This window comes from Melanerpes formicivorus, unplaced genomic scaffold (assembly GCF_026170545.1).
Source record: "Melanerpes formicivorus ecotype bairdi unplaced genomic scaffold, bMelFor1.0.p_v2 SCAF_2, whole genome shotgun sequence".
Lineage (NCBI taxonomy): Eukaryota > Metazoa > Chordata > Aves > Piciformes > Picidae > Melanerpes > Melanerpes formicivorus.
This window is the reverse complement of record NW_027142354.1, coordinates 23292048-23311834: the sequence shown is the minus strand read 5'-3', so window position 1 is coordinate 23311834 and position 19787 is coordinate 23292048. Positions and strand designations below refer to the sequence as shown.

The following is a 19787-nucleotide window of genomic DNA, read 5'->3' as shown; positions in this document are numbered from 1 at the left end:
TTTTCTTGTGCACAAATATGCAGAAATGTCTGATCTTTGTGTGTGTGTGTGCTTTCATTTAGGGAAAATTGGTATTTTGTAAACATAAATTTGAGGGGAAAAAAAGTCTTTGAACTAACTTCTGAGGGTAAACACAAAAGCTATTTTGACCTTTGGTCATCTGAGCAGATAAAATGCATTTAAACTCTCCATTGTCCATTCTTATGCATATATAGATATAAGGTAGGGTTTTTTATGTCAATGACCTCTGATCCCTTAATGGTCAGTAGTTTGCACTCACAAGGCATTTAATGAACTGTGAAATTAATGATATTTAAAATAAATCAGAAATTGCAATGTGTCACAAAGTCACTCTAGATTAATTACTTGATAAGCAAGACTCTGGAAATTTTTATATTCTGACACTTTATTCCATACACACTACCATTTTTTTTAGCATAAAATCTATTACCCTTACTATGGTAAAGAATTACCAATTAATTTACTAAATGTGTGTGTTTAGTCTAAGCCTAAAAAAGAAGAAATACTTTTCTGCATTTGGTTTACTTTTCCAGGCACTGTGTTAGTTATCTTTGAACATCTTGAAATGTACACAACATTATAATGCATAGTCGTTGTGACATTTGTCAAAGAATTGTTAATGAGATGAAAGCACAGATGTAAGAAATAAGCTGGATTTTTTAACTGGAAAGCACAATAAGTGTTGTTCCAGGTAATGCCTTTTCTACTTTGTGCTCTGTTTCGTTCTTCTTAATAGTATTAACAAATATTAAGCAAAATAGAATGCTAAAAGCCAACTTCATTACTATAGTTGTAATTGCTTTATCCTACAGTATGACAGCAAAATACAAGATTTACACAATGTATTACCTTGTGAAGGTAACCATTCTTGTATTTATGTAGACACTGAAGAATTTAATGTATAGCATTATCATCCATTTCCTTGGCCTTTAAGGGAAGGAATTAATGAGTATTTTTATGTGGATTTTAGTGAAAACATTATTACCATGTTTAAATGACAATGTGTAGGAAACGAGGATTTATATAAATGTAATTTCTGAAAAAATAAGGAACTAGTTTTGCCTCTACTCATCTCTGGTAAGAACAGCTTGTACTTAGCTGTTTGTCTCACTTGGGTAGCTGGTTCTGTTTTACTCTTTGCAACACAGCTCATATAAGGTCTGTTAGTTTGGTGTCTTGCTACTGTGGCGCCTGCACTGTAGTATTCCATCACCCTCTTTTCTGTCTCTCCTTTTGGAACCTGTGAGGAAAAATAGAAATGCCAAATTTATGCAGTGAACTGAAAGCCGTTTTTAATAAAACAAATCCAGCCATCCTGAGTAATGAAAGGAGAAAGGAATGGTTTGTGTGCTTCAGCCAGCCAAAGCTTATCCCAGAAATAAAGTTTTCAAGTTGAAAATAAAGTTTATTCTTATGCAGCAAGGATTAAAATGTTTAGGATTATCAGAACATTAAAGATCCCCCTCTTAAAGCTATCATGTTTAGGATGCATATTTGGAGAAACAAGAACAATTTATTTCAGAAACAAAAGGTAATTTCTCCATTCATCTTGCTCATGCATCTTTCAGATCTACGTACACTGCCTTTCCTGCAGTGACTTCAATAGTTTGCTTGTAACTGTGTGAACTCCAGGCTTTCTGCCAAGCCACAGCAACAGAAAAATCAGTCAGGATTAATTTATCCTGATAATCTAGACCTTTTACAAAGTGGATTTCAGTGAGTTTTCTCTGGCCAGATACGGAATTTCCTGCAAGAGAACATTTTTAATAAGCTTGGCTTTATGCAAAACCTAAATCCATTGAGCCTTTTAGGGTTTTTCCTCCTTGACTGATGTGCTTTTTAACTTAAAAAGTTTCAGGACCTTAAATGAAACATTTTTTCTAAATACTGGAATTACAAAGAGAAGGTTGTTTGGAATATATTGCAGATGAACTTAGTTTGATTGAAAACTTTTGCATTTTGCAAAATTAAAAAAAAAAAAAAATTAAAAAAACCCTTAAAAAACCCCAAAACAAACCACAAGAAAAAAGCATGTAGGAAGAAAAGAAAATCACAGAGTAGAAGGGGTTGGAAAGGACCTTTAGGGATCATCTAGCCCCCTTGCTTAAAGCAGGTTCACTGACATCAGGTTGCACAGGAGTACAGCCAAGCAGATTTTGAAAGTCTCCAGAGAAGGATCCTGCTCCAGTGCTCAATCACCCTTAAGGCAAATAAGCTTTTCCTTATGTTTAGGTGGAACTTCCTGTGTTCTAGTTGGTGCTTGTCACCCCTTGTCCTATCACTGGGCACTCCTGAAACAAGACTGGGCCCATCCTTTTGACACCTACCCGCACCAGCAAGCATTGATAAGGCACCCTCTCAAACCTCTCCATGTGAAAGAGGCCCATGTCTCTCAGCCTTTTCTCTTAAGATAGATGCTCCAGCCCCTAGTCACCTTTATAGCACTCCACTGGACATTCTCACAAAATATATATTTTGTGCTATGCAAACCAGCAAACTTTTTGTTGATTAGCTGACATCACAGATGTGTGCAGCCTTACCTTCTCAGCAGCTGCAGTTTCTTTCTGTTTCTTTTTATATTTCTATTTTGCTCTTTCATCATGATGAGACTTCTGTTTTCTGAAGTGCAGAATGCACTTGGTTGCATAGCAATATGGGAGGAATCTCCATATTGATGGAGGTGGGGACAAAAGTTGCTCTTTGATTTCTGAATAAGGGCCAGTGTTTAGTCATGGTGTGATGCATAGTATTCACTAAAAGGCATGTAAAAACTCCACACCAATAGAAGGGTCACAGTGCACTACTGTAACTATAATGAAAGTCTGGGGTAAATGAGTGATGTTATAATGGATCTGAACGTAACCTGTTATCCTTGATAATATAAGTAGCATTTTCTAAAAATTCCCTTGTGTCACAACAGTTGAGCTGCAACATGGTAGCTGTCATAGGCCCCTAAGCCTGTATGAAGCACATATCCTTAAAAAGTTGCTCATTTGATGTTCTCTAAATAGATTTGTATGATAATGGTAAAAATACATAATTGAACCACATACATGAGAAGAGATTACAAACCAGTTATTGATCACAGTGCACACCTTTTAGAAACTTTGCAAAAGTGCCAAGCTCCTAGCATCTCAAGTAAATTTAACTATGAAAGGCGTAGTCTGGAGGACATAGTCCAGAATCTAACCATAGTTTAGCAATGCTGCACAACTTTCCTTTTCAAAGGAAATAATTCAACACAAGAATAATATTTGCAGAAATGGCCCCACCATCTGCACCTACTTTCTGCCACTAGTGACACCAAAAAGACAGATTCTGATCAAATCAGTCAAATCAATTAAGAGCTTCTCTAGAAAATCCTGTTAGAAACAGTGATATTAGTTGTAAAAGAGAGACATGTAAACAACTTGTAATTGCCAGAGATTTCACTTCTGGTTTATAATTGTGAAGTATTCAGATATTAAGTGAAGATGCAGAAATATGAAGTACTAACATATGTAGTAATTAAGTAAGCAGCCAACAACTTTTGGCTAGTTGTCTCTTAACTGTTAGTGTTGTAGTATGGCAATGTTTAATTATTCTTTTTTTTTTCATTGTTGTTTCTCATAGATTGGTTTCTACAATGCTGTAGCCATCCCATGTTACACCACACTTGCACAGATCTTTCCTCCAACTGGGCCACTACTTCGAGCATGCAGGTGGGTAAATGTGCAGATTTTTGCAGAACACATAGCTTGGTGAAAGAAACATGCAAATATGCTTTGCAAGTTTGTCTGGAAATACAGCTTTCTGATTTTAGAATTTGCATGCAGATAAGTAGGGATTTGCATCTTGCCTTAATCTATTCAGAAATGCAGAGGCAGTAAGTACTGGCTGGAACTATCTGGTGCAGATCTACAGACACAGCTGATTAAAATGTGTTTGGTGCTAAAAGCATTTAGAGATAAATGGGTTCAGTGCTTATGTATCCCTGTCTAGTCTGGTTCAGTGCAAATTCTCTCTGTGTCCTTTTTACTTTAGCATAGTTCTCACAAATAAGATTGGCTAGAGTTTGGCTTCAATTAAAAAAATGTGGGTTTGACATGTGGCTTTATTTCATGTTAAAACATTTTTATTAAAAACTAGAAGATCTCCAGAATATTCAGTAATTGGGAGAATAAGAGTAGTACCACTGGGATGTCGGAGAGGCACACATAATTTCATCTCCTATCCACCAGCTGGGATGTTGCTTGGCTGTTGTTACCCTGGTATGATGGTGGATCTCTTTGTAAATAGTTCAGCCCAATAATTATATCCTGGATTTTAGCAAACATTCCTGACAAAACTTGAAAATATTCCAGTTTCAGTTTAATTTTTATTCTCTGAAGAAAAGTATTTGATTCATAAATTGCCAGCAGAGGAAAGAAAGAGAGGACTGTATAGAATAGAATAGAATAGAATAGAATAGAATAGAATAGAATAGAATAGAATAGAATAGAATAGAATAGAATAGAATAGAATAGAATAGAATAGAATAGACCAGGTTGGAAGAGACCTTCAAGATCATCGCATCCAACCTATCACCCAACACCACCTAATCAACTAACCCATGTAACCAAGCACCCTGTCAAGTCTCCTCCTGAACACCTCCAGTGACTGCGATTCCACCACCTCCCCGGGCAGTCCATTCCAATGGGCAATCACTCTCTCTGTGTAAAACTTCCTCCTGACCTCCAGCCTGAACTTCCCCTGGCGCAGCCTGAGACTGTGTCCTCTTGTTCTGGTGCTGGCTGCCTGGGAGAAGAGACCAACCTCTGCCTCTTTACAACCCCCCTTCAGGTAGTTGTAGAGAGCAATAAGGTCACCCCTGAGTCTCCTCCTCTCCAGGCTAAGCAGCCCCAGCTCCCTCAGCCTCTCCTCATAGGGCTTGTGTTCCAAGCCCCTCACTAACTTCGTTGCCCTTCTCTGGACTCGTTCCAGCAAGTCAACATCCTTCCTAAACTGAGGGGCCCAGAACTGGACACAGTACTCAAGGTGTGGCCTAACCACTGCAGTGTACAGGGGCAGAATGACCTCCCTGCTCCTGCTGGCCACACTGTTCTTAATGCAGGCCAGGATACCATTGGCCCTCTTGGCTGCCTGGGCACACTGCAGGCTCATGTTCATCCTACCGTCAACCAGCACCCCCAGGTCCCTCTCTGCCTGGCTGCTCTCCAGCCACTCTGACCCCAGCCTGTAGCACTGCATGGGGTTGTTGTGGCCAATGTGCAGAACCCGGCACTTGGATGTGTTAAATCTCATGCCGTTGTACTCTGCCCATCTGTCCAGCCTGTCGAGGTCTCTCTGCAAAGCCTCTCTACCCTCCAGCAGATCAACTCCTGTCCCCAGCTTGGTGTCATCAGCAAATTTACTGATGATAGACTCAATGCCCTCATCCAGATCATCAATAAAGATGTTAAAGAGGATGGGGCCCAGAACTGATCCCTGGGGGACTCCACTACTGACTGGCTGCCAGCTGGATGTGACACCATTCACCACCACTCTCTGGGCTCGGCCATCCAGCCAGTTCCTAACCCAGCTCAGAGTGCTGCTGTCCAAGCCATGGGCTGACAGCTTGGCCAGGAGTTTGCTATGGGGGACGGTGTCAAAGGCCTTGCTGAAGTCCAGGTAAACTACATCCACAGGCCTCCCCACATCAGGCAGGTCACCTGCTCGTAGAAGGAGATCTGTATGCTTTTACTAGCACATCTCATATTCTTTTTTTTTTTTTCTCTTGGTCCTTAAATTCCAGATTGCATTGAGCTTTTTCTTTGCCCTCTATGGCAGATCTACCTACTTTGTCACTTTTCTGTTTATGTAGAATATATGCAGTGTGAAATAACAGAAGGGTTCCCACTCTATACAAAATAACATGAAATTAAGTACATTAGTATTGTGATGAAATTTGCCAAGACCTGTCTTTTTCAAGTGATTGGGCTAGGTGATCCTTAGAGTAGTGTCTTTTTGCCTTAGAAGCTATGAAAGTAACAATGTCTGGTAAATAATAGATACTAACTTACAACGTGGAAATACTCTGAAGTGCACATTTTACTGGTTCCATCAGTTGCAATACAGCATTAAACTCTTCTCTAGTTTCAAAATGGCTTCAGTGTGTTACTGTCAAATGGTATCAAAGTCCAAATACTGGTTTGGAATTCAGAGTTACGGGAATGTGTACTTCCTGAGCTGTGTTGACCTAACATATACATGTTGATAGTTTGATTTTAGAGAACTGAGTAATACGTAGTCTGACAAATAAAGAAGAGTTGCTTTCAGTGTGAAATCAGAGAACATGAAGTAAACTACAGAACTGCTTGTAGTCTTTCCAGTCTTTCCAAGGAAGGTTGTGAGTCATACAAATGATTTACAGACATGTAGTCTGAGGTCTTGAAAGTTTTCTAATTTCTTTCTCTTTGTAATCCTTGCTTAAAGGTATGTGGCTTCAGCTGTATTGATGTCTGAAAGCTAAATGGTCAATTAATTATTCAACCCACTTAACCAGAACACAGATTGTCCTTTGCAAAACTGTTTTCAGTCAGAGTTTTATATTATGTGGTCTAAGCATATCATCTATAATATCCATCATTAGGAAGGCAGAGGGACTTAACATGAGTATTTTCAGTTACTTGTTTCTGCTCAAGCTAACAAACATTGTGAAACTGCTTTATATATGTGACAATTTTTACTTTTTTGAATTACTGTTTGTCAACATCTGAGTGTACTTTAACTCCCCAGATCAGTATCTATGTACTTTTAACATGATTTGCAGAGTCTGATTAATAATGCAACTTCAGCACTGGATGTCAGAAGAGTTGTTACTAGCACAGTCGTATGGGAGGTCTTAAACATGGGTTTGTATTTACTGTAGACCATTTGCATAAACCTACCAGAACCTTTGGTAAGAAGTTAGCATTGTTCTTCCACTTAATGGGAACTAGGTTGAGTGATTAAGACTGAACAATATCTATTTCAGCACCAGAGTTCTGGAAAGATGGATATCCAAATGAGGTTTATTTGCAAAAGTGACTTGTGATATTTGACGGTCCATCTTACACCACTCAGCAGAGATTTAATGTTGTACTGTAGAGTATAAAACGAACAAATGCATATGTGTTCTAGATGAAAATTTCTTCATGATTCTGAAGATTAAGCATAAACACCATTTCAAGAGTGAGTACTGTGTCCAGTTCTGGGCCCCTCAGTTTAAGAAGGACATTGAGACACTTGAACATGTCCAGAGAAGGGCAATAAGGCTGGTGAGAGGCCTTGAACACAAGCCCTATGAGGAGAGGCTGAGGGAGCTGGGCTTGTTTAGCCTGGAGAAGAGGAGGCTCAGGGGTGACCTCATTGCCCTCTACACCTACCTGAAAGGTTGTTGTAGCCAGGAAGGGTTTAGTCTCTTCTCCCAGGCAACCAGCACCAGAACAAGGGGACACAGTCTCAAGCTGCACCAGGGGAAGTTTAGACTTGAGGTGAGGAGAAAGTTCTTCACAGAGAGAGTCATCAGTCATTGGAATGGGCTGCCCGGGGAGGTGGTGGAGTCACCGTCCCTGGAGGTGTTCAAGAGGAGATTGGATGTGGCACTTGGTGCCATGGTCTAATCATGTGTCTGTGGTGACAGGTAGGACTCGATGATCCTCGGGGTCTCTTCCAACCTTGGCGATACTGTGATACTGTGAATTTCTCTGCAGAAGGTGTGATGTCTCCAGTATAAGCAGTGAGACTTCTGGCAGAGATTATATAAACCTTTTCTGCTCTAGAAGTTATGGGTTTTGTTTGGAATTCTGATTGTAGTTAAAATGATGATACTTCTGAAAGCTACCCTGGCAGTCTTCAGACTGGGCACAACTCTGTACAGACAACTCCCTGCCTTGCTCTTGTGTGTTCTTTAATTTAGATTGTACTGGTGCGGTAGGCTTAGGGCTGGACCCGATGATCTCCAGAGGTCACTTCAAACCCATTTTGTGATTCTGTTAGTTGAGATGGGGTGCCATATTAACGCTGGCTTCAGGACTTCCAGTTGGCTTGGCTCACAGGCAGATCAGTTTCCATCTGCCTGGAGAAAATGGTGTAGGTGGTCCCCTAGAGGGCACCAGCTTCCTTCAGTACACTCATCAGATCCTGCCTTCACCCATTCACAGATAATTCAGCTTTTTCTTTTCTTGCCTGTTCTCTGTGCTTTCAGCTCAGTAGTAGCTGTTTTATCAGCTGTTTTGGCAAAGCTGTGACATAGAAATCAGAAGAGCTCTGCCACATAAATTCCAATGTAATGCGATAATATGACATGCGCCACATGAGGCCTTAGTACTTTCACCATCCTGGTTTTTTTACTAAAGTTATCTAAAAACTGTTGGTTTAGGAACTAGGTATCTGATATGCTGAGGTAAAATGAAACAGTTGAGCTTGCTCTCTTTATCTCTGTGTTTGAAGGCTGAATGCTAGATTTGGCAATAGGTTCCAAGTATGAGCTCCTATTTGATATCATTAACATAGACTTCCAAGTTATTGGAGTGGTTCTAGTTTAAAGCAAGTAAGATTATGGGTCTAACAATCTGTACTCCCTTCAGATTGTTAGACCATTACCATCTTAATTTATCATCATTTTATGGCTTCTGAACCAAAGCTTGGATTTGGGAGTTGGCTAAATAATTAATAAATGACCACATTTCTCAAGAAAGGGGTACTTTTTAAATGTAGTGGACATATAGTATGATCACCACATTTGTAATTGAAAATTTACACTGAGGAGTTGTCATGCAACATTTTATACACTGTTAGGCCACTTAAGTGCAGGAAGGCTTAATGTCCTTCTGTGGTTTTCAATGAAGGATGTTTCCTGGCAAGAGGCCTGATCTTCGGTGGTTTTGAAAAGGTCCAAAATATGCTGAGGTAAAATCCCTCAAGTCCCCATTGAGGAAGGCTGCTCGTCTCTAGACTGCTGTTTCAGCATCTCCACAGGCATGTCTCTTCAGGGTCACAGCTTGATTTTCTTTTCAGCCATGAGGACAAGAACTTTGTAATGGAAATGCATGCTGGCCTTCAGCGCCGGGCTTGTTCTGGGGAAGGTGTGCTGTAGGCTTAGACATATTGAGCATATATATGAGCTGCATAGAATTACAAAATGGGTAACTGAAGGTGACAGATGAAATATGGTAAAGGTGATAAAAGCCTTTAACCTCAAAGTATAGTGCAGCAGACACTATTGTTGGGACCTAATTCTTGTGTGCTAGTGCTTTACCTCTGACTTTTTTGCATCTACAGGGACAATCTCAACCAGTGGGAGAAAGTAACGAGAGGTGAGGAGGCCTCTATATGGACTTCCTCTCAGTCCCTTGCTCCTGGGACCTCGGATTCACCCCCTGTGAAGATTGATGACTAAGCAGCAACAATAGATTTCTTTAACCTGAAAAGCATCCCTTCTTGATTTGAAGATGTTTTTTTCTTTTGTTTCATTTTTATTTGAAAACAAAACAAACAAACAAAGGAAAAAAAAGGAAGAAGAGAAGCTACAAAATGCTAGCAAAGAAGCAGATCTGCTTAAGGGAGGTAACACCCATGGAGTTACCTCAGCTGAATGACTGTGGCAGCCAATCTCCTGACCTACACCAATGACACAACGTGATCAGAGGGAAAACGACAACCAAAATGTTTTGAAGTCAGCTATCAAAAGAGAACTTAGAAGTTGTGAATTTAAAAGACTGGCCTTATCTCATGGGCTACATTGCTGAGGCCTTAATTTAAAACTGTTGGGGGGAGGGGGTAGAGGGAGGGGTTTGGATGGGACAGGTAGGGGTGTGGAATCTTAGGGGGTACTTCTAAATTGTATCTTTCTAGTAGAGGTTTCAATGGTACTTTTATTATACCATACTGTGGCTGGCTTTAACACCAGTGTCACTTGGGAGTTCTTGGCTATAAATAGAAAATATACCCATTGCTATTGTGAATGTTTATGTGTGATCTACTTGTAATCAGTTTGAACTCCAGCAGAATACTTAGAGACTATAATTCATGCTTAAATTACAATGATTTCTCTTGCTGCAAACTAAAGGATAACTGACATTCAGGTTAAAGTTTTAAAGTACTTTATTAAGCATCATGATGCAAACTGTCTGTTATTCACAAGGCAAGTGTTGAAAGAACTAGTGACAGTGCTTTGTTCTTCAGAAGGATTTATAAACCTAGACAAACTCCTCCCTTAAAACACTGGAAGTACTGCATATTTATCTCTGATATGAGAGTTAAGTTTCAGGTTGGAGTTTTTGTATCCATAATGACAGAAGAATCAAAATTTAAATGTGACAGCAAAGATTTCCTTGTGTAGCACACAATCAAGTCATCATTTTTATTTCTACCTGCTGAGTTGTAATTTAAAAGGCATTAGAGACATACCTGAAGTATGCTATCTGCTAGGAGCAAAAGCCTTTTTAGAAAAGTCAGGTCAGATACGATACCATCAAATACTATAATAATACAATAAGACACCATAAATCAAAATTGGTTTTGTATTGACTAGTTTTTGTGTTGTACAGTAGCATTGCATGTCTTCTACTGCTCTTTTTCCCCATCCCAAGATGACTGAAATTAGGAAACTTATTTTGTCTGTTGGCTTTTTTCCCCCTAGTTCAGCAAAATTTCCAGGCTTTGAACTGCCTTTTTTAGTGAAAGAATAACTGACTGAAGTACTCTAAAAATACTGTGTTTACAGTTCTGTGCTGACTTCATCTTCAGCCTTACAAACTTAGGCACAGACTTTAAAACATTACATTTAATGCTACTCTTTTAAATTTAGTGCAATTGTGCAGGATATGTTTCAACCACAATTACTTTGCCTTCATTTTTCTCTTTAAAATAATGAGAAAAAAAAAATCTTCATATTGATCCACACAGGAAGTGAAAACACAACCTTTTTGTATACCTTTCACATACAGCCTATGCTGCATTATATGCTTTTTCACAGGTAATGTAGGGTTCTTTGATAAAAAGGCCATTTTTATACCTGCAACAAATTATAGTGTTGACTTAAAGACAGGACACAGTTTATCATTTTCCATCTCAAGGGTGTTGAGCTGTATTGCTCTTATAAGCATGACATCTTACAGGTTTTGTGTAAATGACTTGGCCTCTCGAGTTTTGCCTTCTTATGGTCAAGCACATATCAGTATCTATACATGTGTACAATATGTGATACATAATTGCATAATGTATAAATGCCCCCAAGCCTTTGCAGTAATGCAGATATTCCAGAGGCTGAGATTTCAATATGAGGTTATCTTATTTGAACAATACAGGTCACACAGCAGCAGCCCTGTAATTTTTTTTCAATTTGCCTTTTGAATTCAAAGTGCAGAAATTCATCGTTACTACTGTTTTGGAATAATAAAAAAAACCCAAACACATAAAAAACCCAAAAAAAACCCAAAAAGCAACAACAAAACAACAACAAATCCAACAAACCAAAACAGTCAGGAAACAATTACAGCAAAGCAGAATAAATAGTATCTCATGCTGTGTCTTCAATTTTACTCCTTAGCAGTTCTGTTTTAAACTAAAAAGCACAGATGCAACCTTTCATCCACTAAGTACTTCAAACATCATACATGGTGACACCATCTATGCTGACTATAAAAATGGTCTCTGAAATTCAGGTGCCCCAACAACTGGATAGAATGTTTTCCCTTCATGGGTTAAGTAAATTTGCTGTTACTCTCTCTCTTTGGATGCTGATCTTACAAGTATTGCAGAAATATTCCTTATCAAATGGTATTTGTCATGGAAAGATTTGAATTAGTCTTGTGCTTAGTGGGAGCAAACATAATGTTACTACTTCTGTTATGTACCATTCAAAATATTTGGCAGTATCACATGATATTTAATGTTTTTAAGTTTGTTAATAGTAATACAGAGCAGGTTGCCCTAGCAAATTTGTCATATTGGCAGTAAGTAGTTCTGTTAGTGTCCCAAGTCAATCAAGTTGTTTCTGATAGAGCTAGCCAAACCACATAACATTTATGCTTGCTATAGTATAATGTCCATTAGTATTAAAACGTTTAGTTCCAGTGTTTGTGGTTTGGTTTATTTTCCTGGTGTATAAAAGGAGAAAGATTCCAACAAAATATTACTCATTATTAGTACCTAGATCAACAAAAATGGCTACAATGGGCTGTATTTTCTAAACAAATTTAGTCTGTCTTACCATTTACAGAGGTCAGATGCAGATGTGTCCAAACTTCAAAGTCAAAACCACCAAGGATTGAAACCTGATGCTTGAACTCAACAGAGTAAGAGATCTTGATCTGTAAGACATCTGGCTCATTAAGTTAAACTGCCAAAAGCCATTCTTTCTTACGTTTTTATCCTGCTAAAACTGATCTTACCCAACATCAACAGGCATGCATAAAAAAACCCAAACAGACTTCTCCTTACCCATGTTACTCCCAGAAATACATTTTTTTTTGTTAACAATTCTTATTTCCCTTCTAAGTCCAGTAAATATAAAAGGACTGTTTGAAGCCATAGCTGAGCATTTCTCATGTATTCTGAAATGGTGCCTGAAAGGTATGCACTAAGTGAGAAAAATAGTTGACATAGCATGATAATCATCTGGGATCTTGCATATTTTATTACAGCACTGACAGAAACACCGTTGTTATAGTTAATCTATGAATTTTGTGTTGTAATGCAACATTCTCCTGTAATGGTTCAACTCATGGTAGTAATTTGGGATTTTTTAGTGAGTAATCATTAATTGGTTGGGTTTTTATAGTTGGATTATTTGATAAAACATTTACATTGGAGGGGACATGCAGTGTAGACATCATCTTTTTATATGGCACAGACTTCTTTGCTATGTTTAAACTTAGAACAATACAATCAGTTTGCTGTGACTGTATTTAGAGCATTGTGTTAAACTTGTAGGGGTAGCAAATACCGTGTTAAAAACCAGAGATTGTTAGATGCTCAAAACAATTATGACCCTCTTGAAATAATGCATTTGCCTCAAACACTGTGATATAGGAGCAGTTCTGTGAAGTGAACAGTTATTTTTTTCATTCTAAACACGGAAAGGACTTTCTGCACACTCTACTACAAGGAAGCTAGTTCATGTACCAAATTTAGGTTATATGTCCCAATCTAGCAAAGGCACATCGTAACTCATTTTGCTTTCTGACCAAAAACTGTGCTTGGTTGTAATACGGGTGTATACTCCATCAAAAAAAGCCCTGAAATAACAGACTGCTTTGTGGGATAGATCAAACTGATTTGTAGAGTAGATTCATATATATTCAAAATTCAGATTGGGCTGTTGTGTGAAGAACGGACTTCAAGGTATCAACATTCAACTTTACTACATTTAGTGAGCTGAAGAATTTGTTTTATATATATATATTTACACACACACAGACACACACACGTATATATGATACATATAAACAGTCTTTGTAAAAAAAAAAATCACAACAAAAATATGCAAGTGCAATAATTTAAAGAGGTCTTAACTTTGCATTTATAAATTATAAATACTGTACATGGTGTGTAATTTTTTTCATGTATTCATTTGCAGTCTTTGTATTTAAAAAAGAAACAACAAACCTGAACCTTTACTATTACGTTTGTACAATAGAACAGTAAGCATTTATTATGATATAGTTCAGTTGTAAATAAATTCACAAATCAAACAGACAGTAAATATGCATATATGGGTGTCCTATTGTGAAACCTGGTTTTGCTTTCACTGCTGGCTTTAGCACAGCAAGACTATTTCTGTGGATATGTAATTATACATATAAATATATGTATGATACATAAAATATATTTAGAAATGTTCATAATTTTAATGGATATATCTATACATACTTTGGTGTGAATATTACTGAATACAGAGTTTTTTTTTAATATTATTTTCCATGTTTATTTTTGCTATTATTGGGAGTGGAAGTGAAGGATGGGAAGTGTGTATGCATATATGTGTGTTTGTACCACAAGTAAACCACAGGAGAAAGTGATTCAAACCATAATGGAATGCTTTGACAATGCAGTGCCTGCTTTTCCCTGTCATTGCAGTTTTCTGTTTATGTTGTGTTTTCCCAGCTTAAGGTCATTCTTCTTTTTTTAAAAAATAGGTCTATTTTATCATTTATTGGAAGTTCACATTATCACAAACTGCAAAGGGATTCCACTTTCCTGTTTGCCCTCCTGATGCCTTGCTGTTGACAGGTACTTCCACACATATCTGTGCTTTGCTACTGTCACGCACTACTGCAGAATCATTTGCTACCTTTTGGAAATTCTGGAGATACTCAGATGCTGAACTGCAGAAAAATAATTCTACACCCAGATTTTTTTAAAATATTGGTAGTCCAAAGTAATGTAGGTCTCTGGCAGTTGCCAATATTCTGAAAATACAAGGTAGGTTCAGGGAAATGTAAAGCAAAATTCTGAACAACACATTATCAGATTATTACTCAGTCTGGAGAAGAGAAGGCTCCCAGGTGACCTAATTGTGGCCTTCCAGTATCTGAAGGGGGCCTACAAGAATGCTGGGGAGAGACTTCTCAGGATATCAGGTAGCAATAGGACTAGGGGGAATGGAAAGAAGCTGGAGGTGGGGAGATTCAGGCTGGACGTGAGGAGGAAGTTCATTACCATGAGAGCGGTGAAGCCCTGGGAATGGGCTGTCCAAGGAGGTGGTTGAGGTCCCTGGAGGTGTTCAAGACCAGGCTGGATTAGGCTCTGGCCAGCTTGATCTAGTGTGAGGTGCCCTTGCCCATGGCAGGGGGATTGGAACTGGATGATCCTTGTGGTCCCTTCCAACCCTGACTGATTCTATGATTTATAAAATGGGGGGGTGGGGGGGGTGGGGAAGGGGGCAAAAATAAATTCCTATGTAGCTACCTAATACAATGATTTGCATCAAAGATCTCTTGCAGTGCTCATGCTCAGTAAGTAGTGTATTTGCTGTTTATAGACCTCAAAGAGGCCTTGTATCTTTAGGACTCTGTATGACCTTTTCATTCTCAGAGAAAGGTGTTGAGCCTTGAATAGAGATTTTAACCTGAGCTCTGTCTCTATTTCTCAGCATGGCCTCCAAATGTTGCTAATCTGCTTCCTCGCTGAATGCACTCAACATTGCTAGAACAAGTTTCCAGGGCAAGTGTTTAACTATTGCCTAGAATTGTCAAAAAAATTTGCAGAGTGCACCTCAGTTTGTACTATTGTGATCAGTCCTTCAGAAAGCTCTGTTTGCTGCAAGGATGTGCCGCTGTGCCTAACTTCAGTGGTGAAATAGAAACCTGAACTGAAGCTCACTGAAGTTTGAGGAGGAAAGGAGTATTTCTCTTGGTTTTGAGGAGGTTTGAATTAGGCTTGTTTGAAAGTGTCCAAGTGCTCTGTAAGATCCTGTACTCATTTGTGTGAATTGTCAGAAATGACTTCAAAGGATTTCTCCAACTCAACAGGTGTTGGAAATCACTTTGTTGTACTTATTTTGTTGAAGACAATTACGAAGAAGAAATTAATCTTCCATTTGTAGTCCCATTTCCTCAGATTAGCATGAAAAGATTTTGTTAAGTGGGTTTCAGTGGTGCTCTAGGAAGTACTACTGTACTGTGAACATTGCTTGCCTAGGTCAAGAATGAGGTATAAAGAAATTCTTCAGAAGGTACTTACTATCTATGTAAGACCTGTGGTTTAAAAGTCATGTGAAAGAAAGGGGAAATCTGACACTCAAGAATTTTGAAAAGATAAATTATACCAGGCAAATTTTCCTTTTATACTGGAGAGGAAATACTTTCCATCTTCCGCTGGTGGAGGGACTAAAGGCTTTTCACCACTTTGTCTATTAATATTCGTATGGCTTTTTTTTCTTTTTCTTTTTCTTTTTTTTTTTTTTTTTTTCCTACAGCAATGTAAGCCCTGTGAATATAGTTAAGAATATGATACTTGTGCAGCTACTCCTGTTCCTTGAGTTGGAGTTATTCTGCTTATGGAAGCAACCAGAGAGTGGTGGTGAATGGTGCCACATCCAGCTGGCGGCCAATCACCAGTGGCATCCCCCAGGGATCAGTGCTGGGCCCCTTCCTCTTTAACATCTTCATTGATGATCTGGACGAGGGGATTGAGTCAGTCATCAGCAAATTTGCAAATGACACCAAGTTAGGAGCAGATGTTAGTCAGTTAGAGGGTGGAAAGGCTCTGCAGAGGGAACTCGACTGACTGGACAGATGGGCGGAGTCCAGTGGGATGGCATTCAACAAGTCCAAGTGCCGAGTGCTGCACTTTGACTACGGCAATCCCATGCAGAGCTACAGGCTGGGGTCAGAGTGGCTGGAGAGCTGCCAAACGGAGAGGGACCTGGGGGTACTGATTGACAGCTGCCTAAACATGAGCCAGCAGTGTGCCCAGGTGGCCAAGAAGGCCAATGGCATCCTGGCCTGCATTAGGAATAGTGTGGCCAGCAGGAGCAGGGAAGTCATTGTGCCCCTGTACTCTGCATTGGTTAGGCCACACCTTGAGTACTGTGTCCAGTTCTGGGCCCCTCAGTTTAAGAAGGACATTGAGACACTTGAATGTGTCCAGAGAAGGGCAACAAGGCTGGTGAGAGGCCTTGAGCACAAGCCCTATGAGAAGAGGCTGAGGGAGCTGGGATTGTTTAGCCTGGAGTAGAGGAGTCTCACGGGAGACCTCATTGCCCTCAACAACTACCTGAAAGGTGGTTGTAGCCAGGAAGGGGTTAGTCTCTTCTCCCAGGCAACCAGCACCAGAACAAGGGGACACAGTCCCAAGCTGCACCACGGGAAGTTTAGACTTGAAGTGAGGAGAAAGTTCTTCACAGAGAGAGTCATTAGTCATTGGAACTGGCTGCCAAGGGAGGTGGTGGAGTCACCATCCCTGGAGGTGTTCAAGAGGAGATTGGACGTGGCACTTGGTGCCATGGTCTAGTCATGAGGTCTGTGGTGACAGGTTGGAATCAATGATCCTCGAGGTCTCTTCCAACCTTGGCGATACTGTGATAATGTAACATAAACTGTTAATGAATACTCTTTAATATGCATACAGAAGTGAAAAAAACAGATCTTGTAAAATACTTTAAAAAAAAACCAACAAAAAAACAGAAAAAGAAAAAGAAAAACTTTTGGAAGCACCAAAGAGTCAGTATCTCTCAGAATTCTTTGAAATTTGTGTCAGTGTTATCAGTGAAAGTGGTGCAGTGGTCAAGATGGGTAGTTTGGAATTAGTGCTACTGGACAAGAGGAGAAGCAGTGTGATAAAGCCCACACAGCATATTTGGTCCAAAAGACTCTTGCAGTATATTGATGATAAATTCTTGATGCAGGCAGTGGAAGGACTGACAGGGAGAGGTACACTGCTGTACCATGTATTAACTAATAAAGGACTGGTTGGGGACATTAAGGTTAGGAACAGCCTTGGCAACAGTGATCATGACATGGTGGAATTTTGTATTATGCAAGGTAGAAGCAGGTCAGTAAGTAAGACTAGGACCCTCTACTTCTGCAGTGCTAACTTTATACTGTTCAAAGATTTACTTGCAGGAATCCCATGGTCTAAGACTCTGGAGGGTAAAGGAGCCCAAGAAAGTTGGTTAATTTTTAAATGCCACTTTCTCCAAGCCCAAGATAGGTTCATTCACTTGAGTTAAAATTCAGATAGATGTACTAGGAGACCTGCATGGATGAACAAGGAGCTTCTGAAGGAAATCTCATGGAAGAAGAAACAGTTCATGGGAGAAGGGACTTGTCACTTGAAAGAACTATAGAGAGGTTGTCAGGGCATGTAGAAAGGCAACAAGGAAGGCCAAAGCCCTCTTTGAACTAAAACTGGCAAAGGAAGTAAAACAGGACAGGAAGGGCTTCTTCAAATACATCATTAGTAAAACAAAGGATAGGGAAAGTGTGGGCCCACTGCTGAATGAGGTGGCAGCTCTGATAACTGAGGATGCAGAGTTGCTAAATACCTTCTTTGCTTCAGTCTTGACTCCTAAGACTGGCCCCTGTGAACTTCAGATCCTGGATGAAGGAGAGAAAGCCTAGAGGAGGGAAGACTCTCCACTAGTCGTTGAAGATGGAGTTAGAGATCAATTACACAAATTGAATATGCACAAGTCCAATAGCCCTGATAAGATGCACCCAAGAGTGTTGAGAGAGCTGCCTGATGTTGTCACTCTGCCACTCTCCATAATTTTTGCACAATCCTGGCAGACAGGAGGGGTGCCTGAGGACTGGAGGAAAGCCATTGTCATTCCAGTCTTCAAAAAGGGTGAGAAAGAGGTTCCAGAAAACTACAGACCAGTGAGCTTCACCTCCATCCCTGGAAAAAATGATGAAGCAGCTCATTCTGGAGGTCATCTCTAGGCACTTGGAAGAGAAGATGATCAGGAGCATTTGGCATAAATTTACCAAGGGGAAATCCTGCTTGACTAGTCTGATAGCCTTCTATGATGTTGTAACTGAATGGGTAGATGCAGGGTGACCAGTGGATGTAGTCTGCCTTGACCTTAGTAAGGCTTTTGACACTGCCTCCTGTAACATCCTTGTGAGTAAGTGAGGAAGTGTGGGATAGAAGAATAGACTGTGAGATGGATTAGGAATTGGTTACAAAACAGAGTCCAAAGACTGATGGTCAATGATGCCAAGCCCAGCTGGAGAGCTGTAACTAGTGAAGTTCCCCTGGGATCAGAGCTGGGTCTAGACCTGTTCAACATCTTCATCAATGACACTGATGACTGGACAGTGTCTACTCAGCAAGTTTGCTGATGATACCAGACTAGGAGGCTTGACTCATAAACCTGAAGGCTGTGTGGCCATTCAGCAAGACCTGGACAGTCTGGAGAGCTGGGCAGAGAGGAGCCTAATGAAGTTCAACAAGGGTAAGTGCAGAGTCCTGCATCTGGGAAGGAATAATAAACTGCACCAGTATAGGTTAGGAGGTGATCTACTGGAGAGCAGCCTGGTGGAGAAGGACCTGGGAGTCCTGGTGGATAACAAGTTATCCATGGGACAGCAATATGCTCTTGTGGCCAAGAAGGCCAATGGTATCCTGGGGTGCATTAAGAAGCGTGTGTCCAGCAGATCAAGGGAGGTTATCCTCCCTCTCTGCTCTGCCCTAGTGAGGCCCCCACCTGTAATATTGCATCTAGTTTTGGGCTCCCCAGTTCAAGAAGGACAGAAATCTACTTGAGAAAATCCAACGGAGGGCTACAAGGATGATTAAGGGACTGGAGCACATGCCTTATGGGGAAAGGCTGAGACACCTGTGGCTTTTTAGCCTGGAGGGGAGAAGACTGAGAAGGGATCTAATAAATATATAGAGATATATGAGGGCTGGGTGTCAGAAAGGAAGGGACAGCCTCTTCTCACTTGCACCCTGGAATAACACAAGAGGCAATGGAAGTAAACTACAGCACAGGTCTGCAAGGGCCACAGAGCACTGGAACAGGCTCCCCAGAGAGGTTGTGGAGTTTCCTTCTCTGGAGACTTTTAAGGCCCATCTGGATGCATTCCTGTGTGACCTACACTAGATTCTATGGTCCTGCTCTGGCAGGAGAGTTGGACTTGAAGATCTACAGAGGTCCCTTCCACCACCTAACATTCTGTGATCCTGTGATAAATTAAGTTATATCCAAATAGCAATGTCCAAGTTGTTTTCTGCTGCTGGCTTGTAGAGACAAAATAAATATTCAGTACTGAAACTTTGAGAGAATAATGTTTACTGTACATTTAGAAAGACAA

The 19787-nt window shown here is 40.0% G+C and overlaps 1 protein-coding gene across 1 annotated transcript in view; it reads left to right on the top strand.

Annotated features, from left to right (window-relative positions):
- PDE10A (phosphodiesterase 10A) overlaps window positions 1-13985 on the top strand; it is a 196329-nt gene extending 182344 nt beyond the window's left edge. Inside the window, exons 21-22 of the mRNA XM_068153032.1 lie at window positions 3634-3722; window positions 9304-13985. Of these exons, the coding sequence (XP_068009133.1) occupies window positions 3634-3722; window positions 9304-9421 (207 nt within the window). The 3' untranslated portion in view covers window positions 9422-13985. The remainder of the gene's footprint in view (window positions 1-3633; window positions 3723-9303) is intronic.
- Window positions 13986-19787: the final 5802 nt, after the last annotated feature.